Raw genomic sequence first — 16415 nt, 5'->3', positions numbered from 1 at the left:
CTCATCTCTTTTTAACACATAACTGTATCTATTTTCCTACCATTATTAAACAAGACATATGTAAATTAAAATCCTTTAATAGGGCTGGATAGATTGCTTAGCAGTTAAGTGCTTGCCTGTGAAACCTAAGGAGCCCGGTTTGAGGCTGGATTCCCCAGGACCCACGTTAGGCAGATGCACAAGGGGGTGCACGCGTTTGGAGTTCGTTTCCACTGGCTGGAGGCCCTGGCGCGCCCATTCTCTCCCTCTCTCTCTCTATCTGCCTCTTTCTCTTGCTGTCTGTTGCTCTCAAATAAGTAAATAAAAATAAATAAAAAAATTTTTTTAAAAAAGATCCTTTAATGTACAAAGCCATTTTTAACAGAAATCTGGAATATAGCTGGGTGTGGGGAGGCAGAGGCAGGGGGATCACTGTGAGTTCGAGGCCACCCTGAGACTACCTAGTGAATTCCAGGTCAGCCTGGGCTACAGTGACACCCTACCTTGAAAAAACAAAACAAAACACAAACAAGAAAGCAAAAAAAAAAAAGAACAAAAGAAAGAAAGGAAGAAATCTAGAATACTACAGGAACTGGTAAGTTTACTAACAAAAGCAGACTGTATTGATTTTTTTCTTTTTTTTTGTAAATTTTATTTATTTATTTATTTATTTATTTGAGAGCGACAGACACAGAGAGAAAGACAGATAGAGGGAGAGAGAGAGAATGGGCGCGCCAGGGCTTCCAGCCTCTGCAAACGAACTCCAGACAAGTGCGCCCCCTTGTGCATCTGGCTAACGTGGGACCTGGGGAACCGAGCCTCGAACCTGGATCCTTAGGCTTCACAGGCAAGTGCTTAACCGCTAAGCCATCTCTCCAGCCCCTGTATTGATTTTTAACCTTAGGAAAAAGACGAAACCCCAACTCTACCTCTCCTCAGCTCAGCCCCCACTCTTCATTCCTGCCACAGGAATACATGTGAGTCTGGCTTCCCGCCCAGCCAGCATGGCTAGGGGCAGCAAGGGGGGAGAACATAAAACTGATTCTCGGTCCTGGAGAACTTGACTGCTTGCCTCTGCTTTATACTTTGGGGTAGCTTCTCATTTTAATTACACGTATAATTTTCCTCTGGTTTCTGAATGTACCACGGTTGTATTTCCCTTACGCTCCAGTTCTACCACATGGGTGCTCTCACCAACTGTAGGCTTGCTACCTGTGTAACTTCTTTAAACTCAGGGTAACCATGAGTGCAAGCCTCTTCATTCCTCATTTTTCCTCTGAATCTCCTGGTATCTGATTTTTCAAATCCCTCTTCAAAAGCCTCAGTTTCTCCTAAGTGAGCTTTCCACATGCCTGCAGCTTTACCCTAATTCTTTAATAGCCTCCATTTCTCATAAATGAGCTTTGTGAATTCTCCTCCACGTGCTTGACGCTCTATTCCAGTTTCTTCTCCCCCAAACCTGAATTTCTCTTCTGCTATGATACTTCCCCTCTTCAGGAAAGCACATGGTGGGTGCCATGTGTGGGCTACATCTCCCTACATATACATCTAAGTTCTATCCTCCACATGCTTGAGACTCTACTCCAGTTTCCCCCCACAAAAAAAATCTGAATTTCTCTTAAGTGACTCTTATAAACTATATGGTTTTTCCACATGAGAGCGTGTTTCCTAAATTCCACAATTTGTAACTTCTCCCTTTAAATAGACCCCACAATTTGTGATTTCCCTTTAAATAAACTTAGTAATTAATAAAAAAAGAATGAAACCCTATTTGATATTAAAAAGTGTATACAAAAAAGTACTATATAGTGAATTGCAGGTCAGCTTGGCCTAGAGTGAGACCCTACCTCAAAAAAAAAAAGTACCACTTGCCTCACAGTGTTATCAATGTTAATTTTTGATTTTGATTTTCTTTTCTTTTCTTTTTTCCCAGGTGGGATCTCACTCTAGGCTAGGCTAACCTGGAATTCACCGCGATCCTCCTACCCCTGCCTCCAGAGTTATGGGATTAAAGGTGTAAGCCACCACACCTGGCCCAGTTTATTTTTTTGAAAACAGAAAGCTCAGGCACAAAGTAACTTTCTAAAGCAACACAGCCAGTAAGTTATAAAGTAGGATTTGACCCCCCACCTCGATGGTTCTGTAATCTCAACGACCACGACACTTATGAGAACTGGAAGGCAGCCACTCCTTTTGCAGCTGAGGAAAATGAGACCCTCCAGGGCTAAGAAACAGCTGCTTACTAGCAGAGCACAGGTCAGAGATTAAGCTGCCTAACTAGTAGTGTAGAGCTCCTTTTACTGTGGCATTTTCTCTCCACTCTGCATGGAGAAGTTGAGAAGGGGAAGAACACCAGGGTTTAAAAACACAGGGATACACACACTGAAAAAACAAGAATGTGATATCAAGAACTAAGCTGGGGAGGGGAGGACTGGAGGCCTAATGCTCCCATTCTCTCTATCTTATCTCTCTGTGCTTGCAAAGCACTGGGGAGGCAGAGGTAGGCGGATCACCTTGAGTTCGAGGACACACTGAGACTACTTAGTGAATTTCAGGTCAGCCTGGGCTACAGTGAGACCCTACCCCGAAAAAGAAAAACAAGCAAACAAAAATAAATAAATAAATAATAATTTTAAAAACAAACTAAGCTGGGAAAAGTTGAAGAGAAGCCTGGTGTATGAGGGATAGTGGGTGACACCAGGGCACTGACAGTTCTTGGATAACAATTCCCAGATGCTAATTACTGCAGTCAGCTTCATGTTTCTGGCACAGAGCATCCAACCAAAACCAGCTTATGAGAGAACAGCATTTATTTTAGCTTAGACTCTTGAGGGGAAGCTCCATGATGGCAGGGGAAAACATGGCATTAAGCCGAGGCTAGGCATCACTTTCTGGCCAACAGCAGCAGGAGTGTGTGCCAAACACTGGCAAGGGGAAGCTGGCAATAACACTCACAAGCCTGCCTCCAACAACATACCTCCCCTCCTCCCTCAAGGTTCCAATTCCCCAACTGCTATCAGCTGGGCACCCGCATTCAGAACACATGAGTTTTTGGAGGACATTAATTCACACCACAACACTAATGTTGGCCACGACAGCTGTGTTATTCCAGTGCCACTGTGACACTTCATGTGGCCTGACTTCACCATTTCTGAATGCATTTCTCAATAAAGGCATTGGTGACATTTCAAATAAGGTAAGTTTTTACATAAGATTATCCTGCATGTGTACAGGTAGTTAAATCTGAAGGTCAGAACCAATTCCCACAATGCAGAAATGTGTTTTCAAATATCCTTTAGAGAGTGGAATTATACTCTGTTGTAAAACAATAGTCTACTTTACACTTTCCTGAATTTATTTTATTTATTTATTTATTAAAAGTTTACTATCAAGACAGTTTTTGTTGTTACTGTTGTTTTAATTTTTATTTATTTGAGAGAGAGGAAAAGGCAGATAGAGACAGAGGGAGACTCTGTAGTCTCAGGGTAGCCTCAAACTCTTGGCAATTCTCCTAGCTTCCTGAGTACTGGGATTAAAGATGTACACTGCCATGCCCAGTACCAATATTTCTTTAAGAAGCCAAGGGGAAAAAATAAAAATAAAAAGCCATGGGGCTGGAGAGATGGCTCTGCAAATAAGGTGTTTGCTTGCAAAGCCTAACGAGCTGGGTTCAATTCTCCAGTACCCACATAATATCAGATGCATGAAGTGGCACATCCATCTGGAGTTTTTATGCAGGGGCTGAAGGCCTTGGCACACCTATACTCTCTGTCTCTCTCTACATACAAATAAATAAATAAAAATATATTTTTAAAAAGCCAGCCAAACTGGGCATGGTGGCACATGCCTTTAATCCCAGCATTTGGGAGCCAGCGGTAAGAAGTATCACCATGAGTGTAAGATCAGCCTAGGACTATATAGTGAAACCCAAATCAGCTTGGGCTACAGGGGGACCCTACCTTGAAAAAAAAAAAAGAATGAAATATGGGATTGTAATATGGGAAAGAACTATGGGAGGTACTGGGGAGAGATGGTACAGCAGTTAATGCACTTGCCTACAAAACCTGATGACCAGGGTTCAATTTCCCAGTACTCATGTAAAGCCAGATGGATAAAGTGGCACATATATCTGGATTTCATATGCAGTGGCTAGGAGCCCTGGTATGCTCATTCATTCTCTTTCTCTATCTCTCTCTCTGTCTGCTTCCAAATAAATAAACACAATTAAAAAAAAAAAAAAAAAGAACTGTGGGGCTGGAGAAATAGCTAAGTGGTTAAGGTGCTTGCTTGTGAAGCCTAAGGACCCATGTTCAACTCTCCAGGTCCCACATAAGCCAGACACACAAGGTGATACAGGTGTAAGATCGCACATGTGTATAAGGGAGCACATGCGTTTTGAGATCGACAGCACTGGCTGTAAGCCCTGGTATACCAAATCTCTTACTCTCTCGCATTAAAAAAAAAAGAACTGTAGAAGTATTTCATATTGACCTTATAAATCACTTTTCTGACAATACTGTTTCAAGATGCTAAATTCTTGACTTGTAACTTGCCCTGAAGCTAACCTTGGAACAATGGAATCCACTCCCTTGAAGCAAGATGATGTTTCCCCTGCCTTGTGTACCTTTGGCCTGAACAGCACAGATAACCAATATTGACAAGCAATGTTTAGAGATACTGACTGAAATAAAGCTATGCTCTTGTTGCCACATTTCCTCAGTGACTTGGTTGGACTCTGACTCAGAACAAACACACATGTGTGAGAAGGGCTGACCATAGTGCTGAAGACAGTGTGAGCAGTGACAAATTTCCCACACAACTACTGAAGACAACAGGTGAAGGTAGTGTGATTACACTGAGTGGAAAGTGTGTGTGTATGTTTTTTGGATCAGCAGTCTAAAAGGTTAGCACCCCTAAATCCCTTTCTTTAAGAAATGTTTAAGGTTTAAAGCCTTTAATCCCAGCACTGGGGAGGCAGAGGTAGAAGGATTGCCAAGAGTTCGAGGCCACCCTGAGACTACAACGTGAATCCCAGGTCAGCCAGAGCTAGAGTGAGACCCTACCTCAAAAAAAAAAAAAAAAAAAAAAAAAGCCGGGTCTGGTGGTACACCCCTTTAATCTCAGCACTTGGGAGGCAAAGGTAGGAGGATCACTGTGAGTTTGAAGTCACCCTGAGACAACATAGTGAATTCTAGGTCAGCCTGGGCTAGAGCAAAAAGCTACTTCAAAAACCAGTAATAGTAATAATAATAAATGTTCTCTGCCCATGCCGAGTTCAAACTGTTCACGTATTAGACTTTTGGCTGCTCCACAGCAACACTAAAGAGCACCTGTGAGCAGACGCTACAGGTGCAGAGCATCAGACCAGTGGTGACAGCAGATGCAGGGGTGCACCCTTGGTTCAAATGACTCCAAGGGTCTGTTGTTAGAGTTCTAGAGCTGTACACCCACTTCTCCTCAGTTTCTTTCTTTCTTTTTCTTTGTTCTGAGGTAGGGTCTCACTCTGGTCCAGGAGCTCCTGGAATTCACTATGTAGTCTTAGGGTGGCCTCGAACTCTCAACAATCCTCCTACCCCTAGCCTCCTGAGTGCTGGGATTAAAAGTGTGCATCACCATGCCTGGCTCAAAAGTCATCATGATTTTTAAACTTTTCTTTGGCAGTACTGGGGATCAAACCAAGGGCATTGTGCATGCTAGGCAAGCACTCCACCAACTGAGCTACATGTCTAGCTCTTCAGGACCCAGCTTCCATTCCCCAGGACCCACATTAGCCAGATGCACAGGGTGGCACATGCATCTGGAGTTCATTTGCATTGGCTGTCGGCCCTGGCATGCCCATTCTCTCTCTCGCACGCGTGTGCGCTCTATCTGCCTCTTTCTATCTCTCATAAATAAATAAATAAGTAAAAACCACAAGCAAACAAATGAAACTAAGGCAGCAGGAAGCCAGAATAGAGCTAGAATCACTATGCTCAAGAATGACACTGACACCCTTCTCCAAAGCACAGAGGAAATGGACACATAAGAAATACAAATGGTCGCTTTTCCGCTTGGTTACCCAGCAGCACTAGACGGGAAGACCATTTTACTGAAGACGCCACGTGCTGTGATGCCAGGACATTGAGAAGTCAAGCTGAAAAGAAATGGAAGCCATCTCCCTTTCAGCTGGCTGTCAACGTGCTGGAAAGAGCTGTGTTGCCTAGTGAGTGAAAAGTCGTCAACAGTCTGAACAAACCGTGGATCCTGCAAGCTATACAAGAGCTACACAACACGTGCCCATGGGAACAACAGTGGCATATAAAGTACGAGGACAATCTACAGCTCTCTGAATGGATTTGAGGCCCGCTGAGTGGGAGGGAATTCAGGTCTGGTACTGAGAAATGAGTCAAAAGAGAATGGCATGAAAGGTGATACACCCTATAGGAAAACTATCACTGTGTTTTGACTAATTTGAGATGTTATGAGCATCAAAAATTCTACTAAATATATAAACTTTTAGGCCTTTTGCTTAATACTTTTCTCACTTTAGTAGAGAAGCTTCTTTTTACAATTGACAGGGAAAACTGGAGAGACCCAAGACACATCAAGGTGACAGGAAGAGAAAGCCCAGAGCTGAGCGCTGGACGAGTCACCTCCAGCACACCCGCCAGGCAGGGAGCACTGCAGAGAAGTGGCTGAAAGAAAGAGTGCCGTTTCCACTGCGAGCCAGCAAAGCTGCTCCCCAGAGATCACGATTACAGCGACTTTGTGTCAGAATGCAGTATTGCAAAGCACTCCTCCCCTTCCTCTGGCTCTTACATTCTTTCCCACTGCCTTTTGCAATGGTTCCTGAGCCTTGGGGAATGTGATAGACATTTTTTCAGTGATGAACACTCTCCGCTGTCACTTTTCTCAACACTTGGTGAGCTGTATGTCTCCACAGCTGCTTAAATTTTTTGGCAGCACTGGAAATTGAACCTAGGGCCCCACAGCTGCCAGGCACGCCTTCTATCACTGAACTTCTATCAGTAGCCTGTTTTGTTGTATTTTAAATTTTGAGATAGGGGTTTCCCTAAGTATTACTACGTTGCTCATGATGACCTTGACTTCGTTCTGTAGCCCACACAGGCCTTGAACCTGCAACACTCTTGCCTCTGGAGCAACTGGGATTACAGATTTTTTCTTTACTCTTCTCCCCTCCTCCCACCCTTCTCTTTCAAACTATTGTATGAAATAGTACAAAATGATCATGTTCTCATCAAGATATATGCTTATACTGCCTCCCCCCAACCAGCTCCATTCCACTAATGGCCCTCTTCACTGGGGTTATGAGTAATCATTGTGGGGTCATGAATGCACAGTCAGACTCTGGGGGGGACAGAGTACACATCCTACCCTGTGGCTATTACAGTCTTCCTAGAATTCTTTCACATTGTTCCACAATGTTCTGTGAGCCTTGGAGGACTTATGTCTCTAGTGTTGAGCTCTCTCAGCAGGATGTGTTTTGAGTGTCCCCAGTGTCTTGCCATCTCTCTGGAGGTTGTTCTCTGGCTAGCAGTGAAAGCAGCACTCATATTTAATGCACAACTTCCTCTGTAATGTTTCCAGGGCTCTGGCAGCTGTGATAGAGATGACTCGTCCGTGCTAGGCAGTCAGCTTTCTTTTCTTGTCATACTAATGGTTCTCCCTCATATTTACTACCATGTGGATCCTGGGACACATGCATCAGCTCTGGTGTCCCTAGTCAGGGGAGCACAGGCCAAGGACTCTACATTCTTTTTCTTGTTTTTTTTTGAGGTAGGGTCTTGCTCTAGCCCAGAGTGATTGGAATTCACTATGTACTTTCCAAGGGGCCTTGAACTCATGGTTATCTTCCTACCTCTGCCTCCCAAGTGCTGGGGCTAAAGGCATGATCCACTGCACCTGGCTCAGATTCATTTTATTCATTTAGGTAGGGTCTCACTCTAGCTAAAGGTGACCTGCACCTCACTCTGTAGTTTCAGGCTAGCCTCCAACTCACAGTGATCCTCCAACCTCTGCCTCCTGAGTGCTGGGATTAAAGCTTTACACCACCACACCGGCCTTTACATTCTTTCTTGATAACATATTATTCTAGTTGCAGATAAATATTGTGGACCTGAGAGCTGTCAGTTGTTTTTGAGATGAACCTGTCTGCTTTGTTTTTTGGGCTATCGTTTCACTCTAGGCTGACCAGGAACTCACTCTGTAGACTAAGCAAGTCTTCTAATTCAAGACAATCCTTCTCCCTCTGCCTTCCTAGTGCTGGGATTAAAGGTGTGCACCACCATGCCCGGATGACTCTGGCTTTTTGAGTTCTTATTCAGTATTCCACTTGAATGTGAGCTCCAGGAGGGTGAGAACTGACTGAAGTGCACTGTAAGTCCTCATGCTTAGGGAAAAGTACTTGGTACAAAATAAACATCTCATAAATATATGCCAAATAATCAAATGCACTATATGCTAAATCATGGAAGTTCTCTTACAAGGACTATATTATGTCCAGTGATTTGAAATATTAAAAACAATTATGGTTTAGCTTTAGCACTGTGGCAAAGTAAAATAACTCTAATGACTCTGATAACAAAAACATGCAATAGTAAATTTAAAAGCTGGGTGCAGGGCTGGAAAGATAGCTTAGCAGTTCAGGTGCTTGCCTGTGAAGCCTAAGGACCAAGATTCCATTGCCTAGTACCCACATAAGTCACATGCACATGGGACAGCATGCATCTGGAGTTTGTTTGTAGTGGCTAGAGGCTCTGATGTGCCCATTCTCTCTCTCTCTCAAATAAATAAAATAAAAAATAATGAAGTGGATATAAAAACAAAACCTGTAAAGTGGATGAAGAGATGGCTGTGTGGTTTAAGGTGCTTGCCTGCAAAGCCTAAGGACCCAGGTTCAATTCCCCAGCATCCATATAAGCTAGATGCATAAGGTGGTACATACATTTGGAGTTCATCTGCAGTGGCAGGAGGCCCTGGTATGCCCATTCTCTCTCTAAAAAAAGTAAATAAATATATTTTTTTAAAGTAGCTAAACATGGTGATATACGCTTTTAATCCCAGACCAAATTATAATGTTTTATCCTTTTAGTATTCTTCCTACATTTTCTTATTCCATCTATATCATAATCCCTGTAGTGGTTTTTATCTTAAAAAATAATCTTATTTATTTATTTGAGAGTGAGAAAGAGGTAGAGAGAGGGAGAGAATGGGGGTATGCCAGGGCCTCCAGCTACTGCAAGTGAAGTCCAGATGCATGTGCCATCTTGTGCATCTGGCTTATATGGGTCCTGGGGAATTGAACTGAAATCCTTTGGCTTTGCAGGCAAATGCCTTGACCCCTAAGCCCTTTTTCCAGCACCCTTTCCTCCACCCCCATTGTGGTTTGAATTAGGTATCCTCCATAAACTCATGTGTTTTGAATGCTTGGTTCCTAGCTGGTGGCCATTTGGGAGGTGGAGCCTTGCTGGAGGAGTGGGTGTTGTTGAAAGTCAAGGTTTAGGGGTGTTACAGCCAGCTTCACTGTTAGATTCAGCTCACTCCTGCTGCTGGTACCATCTCTGTGGAACAAGCGATGTTCAGCCACTGCTTATGCCATGCCTTTTCCCTGCCATCATGGAGCTTGCTCTTGAAACTGTAAGCCAAAGTGAAGGGTATAGGTAGAGTTAGGGTGACTGGACCCCGAAAAGTAAAAAGGGCAGGAAAGTTTTTCTCATCTCTTGCCTAGTTCCAAAGAACTGTTTTTTCAGTCAGGGCCTCTCCTAGGAAGGAGGTCTTTCATAAACTTAAACACTATGTATGGGGCTGGAGAGAGATGGCTTAGCGGTTAAGGCATTGGCCTGCAAAGCCAAAGGACTTCAGTTCAATTCCCCAGGACCCACATAAGCCAGATGCACAAGGTGGCACATGCATCTGGAGTTCATTTGCAATGCCTGGAGGCCCTGGCATGCCCATTCTCTCTCTCTCTCTGCCTCTTTCCCTCTCTCATTCTCTCAAATAAATAAAATAAAATAAAATAAAAAATTAAACACTGGTTGGTCAAGTTCAGTCCTTGGAGCTAATCTATTCCTGAGACAGCCTGCAGCCCAAACCAAAAGACACCCCACCACCCTAAGGTTATAAATACCTTGGGCAAGGGGAGGGCAGGCTCTCTGGCTCCCTGATCACTTAGGAACTTCCAGCTGTGGTGAGGTTTTCCCTTGGACCCCAAGCCCTTATTCTCTGCATGGGTTCTTTATCTTCTCCAGCTCTCCACGTGGCAGGAGCTCCTTGAACTTTTTTTCTCTTTTCTTTCCACGCTGTTTTCCCCTGATCCCTATCTGGCCACATGGACTCCTGAGCTACACAAAGCGCACATGAGCTTTTGGGCTCCACATGGTGCACTTCTCTTCTCCCCACTTTGTTTCTCCTTACCTCTCAGTCTTCCCCTTCCCACACCCCTTTGTAAAATCTGAATAAAATGTGGTATACTACAGATCACTCTCTTGAATCTGGAATTGTCAAATCTTTAGTTAGTTTGCAGATATGAATTTAGGGCTTGAGGTTCCAGAAAGCACCCTAGAACCCCAATTTCACCACTACAAAAGTACACCAATCAGTTTTATTCCATCATCTGCTTCTGGTTGGGTGTTTCATCCCAGCAACAAGAAGGTAGCTGCAACAGTCCCTCAGACAACTTTATATAGTTTCCACGAGAGTATAAAAAACTATGTATGGCTGGGTGTGGGGACGCACTCCTTTAAACCTAAACCAGCACTTGGGAGACAGAGGTAGGAGGATTGCTGTGAGTTTGAGGGCCTCAAACTCACAGCAATACAGAGTGAATTATTCCAGGTCAGCCTGGACTAGAGTGAGACCCTACCTCACAAATAAATAAATAAAAAAAAAAACCAAAAAACTTACGAATGACAAATACTGCAGAGAAAATTTGTGGTCATTTAGGTATAGGCATATCAGGAGCTAGAGAGATGGCTTAGCTGTTATGTTATGTTATGTTATGTTAGCTGTTTGCCTGCAAAGCCTAAGGACCCAGGTTCAACTCCAAATACATGGTGGTGCAAGCATCTGGAGTCCTTTGCAGTGGCTGGAGGCACTGGTGTGTCCATTCTCTTTCTGTCTGTCTCTCTCGCTGTCAAATAAATAAATGAAAATAAAATTAAAAAAAAAAAAAAAGAGCCAGGTGTGGTGGCACACGCCTTTAATCCCAGCACTTAGGAGGCAGAGGTAGGAGGATCACTATGAGTTTGAGGCCACCCTGAGACTACAGAGTGAATTCCAGGTCAGTCTGGGCTAGAGGGACACTCTACCTCCAAAAACCCAAAGCTTATCAGGACAGTTAAAGGAACTTGCTTGAAAAGCCTGACATTCCCAGTTCAATTCTTCAGTACCCATGTAAAACCAGATGCACAAATTGTGCAGGGATCTGGAGTTCACAGGAGGCTCTGCTGTACACATTCTCTCTTCCCAATCCAAATAAAATGCCCCCAAAACATTATAGGCCAGTGCCGAGGCCCTTGGTTTCCCACCAGGAATCAATGGAAAGATCATGGTGCTGGAAAGAAGTGACCGGAGTACTGAAACATCTCGATCACACCTTCCAAGGCTCAGGGTCTAATGCAGAAGAGGTGGCGGAAAGAATGTCAGAGCCAAAGGAAGGGTAGGACTCCTCACAACGTGCTCCTCCAGACACAAAATGGCCTCGATATCCATGACCTCATAGTGCCTGACACTACCTACACAAGACCATCATAAGAGGAGGGAAAGATCACAACATCAAAATAAAAGAGAGACTTATTGAGATGGGGAGGGGATATGATGGAGAATGGAATATCAAAGGGGAAAAGGGGGGAGGGAGGGTATTACCATGGGATATTTTTTATAATCATGGAAAATGTTTTTAAAAATTGAGAAAAAATAAAATAAGATTAAAAAAAAGAACAGGCCTATGAAGCCTTGTGGTTTTTTAAATATAATTTTTAAATATTTTGTTTATTTATTAGTAAGTCGGGGGGGGGTTGAACGGGTGTGTGAGGGCCTCTAAGCCAATACAAATGAACTCCAGATACATTCATCACTTTGTTCATTTGGCTTTAACATGGGTACCGGTGAACTGAACATGGGCTGGCAGGCTTTGCAAGCAAGTGCCTTTAACTGCTGAGTCATCTCCCCAGCCCAACAACAACAATTTAAGTGACCATTTGGTTGCTTTTTTTAAAATGTATATTTTTTTATTGACAACTTCTCTACTTATAGGCAATAAATCATAATTCCCTCCTTGGTTGCTTTTTTAAAAAATATTTTTATTTATTTATTTGCAAAGGCACGTGATGAGCACACCAGGACGTTCTACCACTGCAAATGAACTCTAGATGCATGAACTATTCTGTGCATCTGCCTTAACATAGGTACTGATTGAACCCAGGCTGCCAGGCTTTGCAAACAAGTACCTTTAATGCTGAACCATCTCCATAGAATTTTTTTTTTTTTTTTTTTGGTTTTTCGAGGTAGGGTCTCACTCTGGGCCAGGCTGACCTGGAATTAACTCTGTCATCTCAGGGTGGCCTTGAACTCCTGGCAATCCTCCTACCTCTGCCTCCCAAGTGCTGGGATTAAAGGCGTGCGCCACCACACCCGGCTTCCATAGAATTTTTAAATTAAATTAAGAATGGATGTGCCAGAGTCTCTAGCCACTGCAACAAATTTCAGGCACATGTGCCACCTAGTGCCTCTGGCTTACATGGGTCCTGGGGAATCAAACCTGGGTCCTCAGCCTTTCCAGGCAAGTACCTTACCCACTGAGCAATCTCTCTAGCCCGCCATTTTGTTGCTTTCTTCAAGGCAATGTCACTGAACTGCAGCCCACTCTATAGCCCCAGGCTGGCCTCAGACAGGCAGCAATTCTCCTATCTCAAAGCTAGAACTAAAGATATGTACCACCACATCTGGCTCAATGCTTACTCTCATTCTTGAATTCCAAATGGTTTGTGGTCAAAAATAGTGCCACAGTAGTTAATTTTTTTTCAACCTTTAATCTTTGCCTCCTGTATCTTGAGGTCTTAAGACAGTAGGCTTGGGTTGGAAAGATTGCACAGTGGTTAAGGCACTAAAAGGAGTGAGGAGTGAGACTATACAACACTGTCCTCATCTTTCTGTTAAGTTAAAAAACTGAGGAGTTCTGGACTGGAGAGATGGCTTAGCAGTTAAGGTACATGACTGCAAAGCCAAAGGACCCAGGTTCAATTTCTCAGAACCCATGTAAACCAGATGCATAAGGTGGCACATGCATCTAGAGTTCATTTGTAGTGACTGGAGGCCCTGATGCACCTATTCTCTCTTTCTCCCACTCTCCCTTTCTCTCAAATAAATTTAAAAAAAAATTGAGAACTTCTGAAAATCTTTATACTCACTATATATATATCCACTCATTATTACCACATTTTATTACTACTAAGTACTATCAAATCAATTACTTGTAAGAGATAACTGTTTAGATGATCTAGATTTGGAATCATTAAAACAATTTAACTTTTCTTCTATCACAACAGCACTCTGTCGTCTAGGTATAAACATGGTCTCTGAAACACACCTTCATTATACATGGATCTCCTTAAAACCAAAATAATTTCACAATTATAATATTGAGTTTTAAGACAGGAAGAAAAGAGTAGAATTGCTTTTTCAAACCTGTTTTGATGTGAGCATCTTTTCATGTCTTCTGTTTTTTGAAAATCCCTAATGGCTACTGACTTTATTGGTGAGCCCTAGACCAAAACAAGCATAAATAAAAAAATTTAATATATGTATCCAAAACATTGTGATCACATTACTCACATTACCTTAACATTTAGAAAACTGCATAGTACACTAAGTAAAAATTTAGATAGGATCTTCAAATGTGAATTTATATTTGAAAGCATGTAGGCTGTCTGCGTGTACCATGGCACAAGCCTGTAATTCCAACACTAAGAAGGCTGAAGCAGGACTGTAATTTGAGGCCAGACTTGGTTATATAGCAAGACTCTTTCTCAAAATAAATTTTATTGTATAAGGTATTGAACCTAGGTCCTGATGCTTAGTAGGCTAGTACTCTTATCACTAAGCCATAGCTCCAACCCTTTCAACGTAGGGTCTCCCTCTAGTCCACGCAGACCTGGAATTCACTATGGAGTCTCCGGCTGGCCTCAAACTCATGGCGATCCACCGACTTCTGCCTCCCGAGTGCTGGGACTAAAGGCATATGCCACCATACCCGGCTCCAGCTTTTTTTTTTTTTGAGGTAGGGTCTCACTCCATTCCAGGCTGACCTGGAATTCACTATATAGTTTCAGGGAGGCCTCAAACTCATGGCAATCCTCCTACCTCTGCCTACCAAGCACTGGGATTAAAGGAGTGTGCCACCATGCCCGGCTCTAGTCTTAATACTCACACTCTCCAAGTATTTACTTTAAAGATTTCCCTTCATAATCAAATATGGTAATATTTAGTAATGATAAGGATTTTAGAAATACAAGCATCAATCTAGGACAGGAGTCCCTGCCTATTTTGCCCCAACATATGCCCAGTTTCTCTTCAATAAGAGTACTGATAGCAATAGGGAGTTAACTGGACAGAATATATATATATATTTTTTTTTTTGAGGTAAGAAAAAACATTTTTTTATTTTTTTGTTCACTTTTATTTATTTATTTGAGAGTGACAGAGAGAGAGCGAGGCAAATAGAGAGACAGAGAGAGAATGGGTGTGCCAGGGCTTCCAGCCACTGCGTGTGCCCCCTTGTGCATCTGGCTCACATGGGTCCTGGGGAATTGAGCCTCAAACCGGGGTCCTTAGGCTTCACAGGCAAGCGCTTAACTGCTAAGCCATCTCTCCAGCCCAAGAAAAAAATTTTTTATTGTAGGCTTGAGCTGCCAGGCTCTCTCATGGGAGGGAGAGAAAGAGAACAGCTGGCCTAAGTCTGGGTGGTTGCGGTTTTTAATAGTTTTCTTTCCAATTTTTTTTTATTAACAACCTCCATGATTATAAAAAAATATCCCATGGTAATACCCTCTCTCCCCCCACTTTCCCCTTTGAAATTACATTCTCAATCATATCCCCTCCCCATCTCAATCAGTATCTCTCTTATTTTGATGTCATGATCTTTTTCCTCCTATTCAGAGTATATTTCTTTCCATCTTCACCACTGCTAATTCTCATATTTTATTTATGCAAATACTACTGGGAATGCTGGTTGAATATCAGGGTGAAACAAACCGTAATGTCAACATATGGTAAATAATACAATATTAATTAAAAGAAAACTATTATTGGCCATGTAACTAATTGAGAAGTTAAAAGTAATCTCCAGAAGCACCACTGAAGGAAACAAAACTTGCTTAAGTGGTATGAACAACATACTGGAAAACAGAATGCACTTAACAGAGAACTAAAGGTTATTTATTTCCCACAGTATGCATTTTGTCAAATGATACTCTACAGAAATAACAGTTCTATTTCAACAGCAAAGAAAATTAAAACAACTTCAGAAAGTTGCAAATACAAAACATTTTACAGTATAACTTGAAGAAATAAGTACATCACACACAGCTAGGAAGCCACCTCAAAGGAACTCCAGACACATGTGCCACCATCTATATCTGGCCTAAGTGGGTTCTAGGGAGTCGAACCTAGGTCCTTAGGCTTCACAGGCAAGTGCCTTAGACACTAAGCCATCTCTCCAGCCCTAGCATTGTTATTTTAAATTGTTGGTTCCAGCTTAGAGGTTAACAGCCTGAACCACAAGCAGTTTTATAAATCACATGTCTATCATCTCTTGGAGGAGGTATTTGATTTATGTAACTTTATCTAACTTTTGATATTAATGTCTTCTGAACACTACCAAGTAGGAAAATCATAAGGTTCTTTTCAAAGAATGCCACTCCATAACATGCCTTACTTAAAGTAACTAATTTTCAATTTCTAAAAGGCAGAATGTATCATTCTGCTTTTTTTTTGTTTGTTTAGAATGTATCATTCTTTAAAAAGGCCCCTAGTGTTTCTCAAATAATCCCTACACACAGCCTCAGATGAACTCCAGACATCAACATCTCAAACACTAAAATGAAACCATTTTATTATGCTGACTAGATATATTGAAGAATGTAATTCTACTTGAGACCCTTGGGGGATTGGCAGAGATTCTGCAGTAGGCTGAATGCTCACTTGTTTTCTAACGCAATTCAATGCTTCACTGTAAGACAACCAAGAATTTTAATAGCAACAATTTATATTCTGTTAACTTAGGAGAAAAGCAGCACCAATACAATTGAGCTTATTATTAATACTCTGTGGGTATGGTGAATATTTCTTCAAAATTCAACTTTTATTTTCCTCTAAAATTCAACTTTTTTTAATTTTGTTTTTTTGAGGGAGGGTCTCACTCTAGCCCAGGCTGACCTGGA

At 42.3% G+C, this 16415-nt stretch overlaps 1 protein-coding gene across 5 annotated transcripts in view; it reads right to left on the bottom strand.

The window, feature by feature from the left end:
- Lrch3 (leucine rich repeats and calponin homology domain containing 3) overlaps nt 1–16415 on the bottom strand; it is a 118930-nt gene that overhangs the window by 42560 nt on the left and 59955 nt on the right. For all 5 annotated transcript variants that reach the window (XM_045147420.1, XM_045147418.1, XM_045147421.1 and 2 more), the window contains exon 10: nt 13663–13739. In XM_045147420.1, coding sequence (XP_045003355.1) covers nt 13663–13739 — 77 coding nt within the window. The remainder of the gene's footprint in view (nt 1–13662; nt 13740–16415) is intronic.

This window comes from Jaculus jaculus, chromosome 4 (assembly GCF_020740685.1).
Source record: "Jaculus jaculus isolate mJacJac1 chromosome 4, mJacJac1.mat.Y.cur, whole genome shotgun sequence".
NCBI lineage: Eukaryota > Metazoa > Chordata > Mammalia > Rodentia > Dipodidae > Jaculus > Jaculus jaculus.
This window is presented reverse-complemented; position numbering and strand designations above follow the sequence as displayed.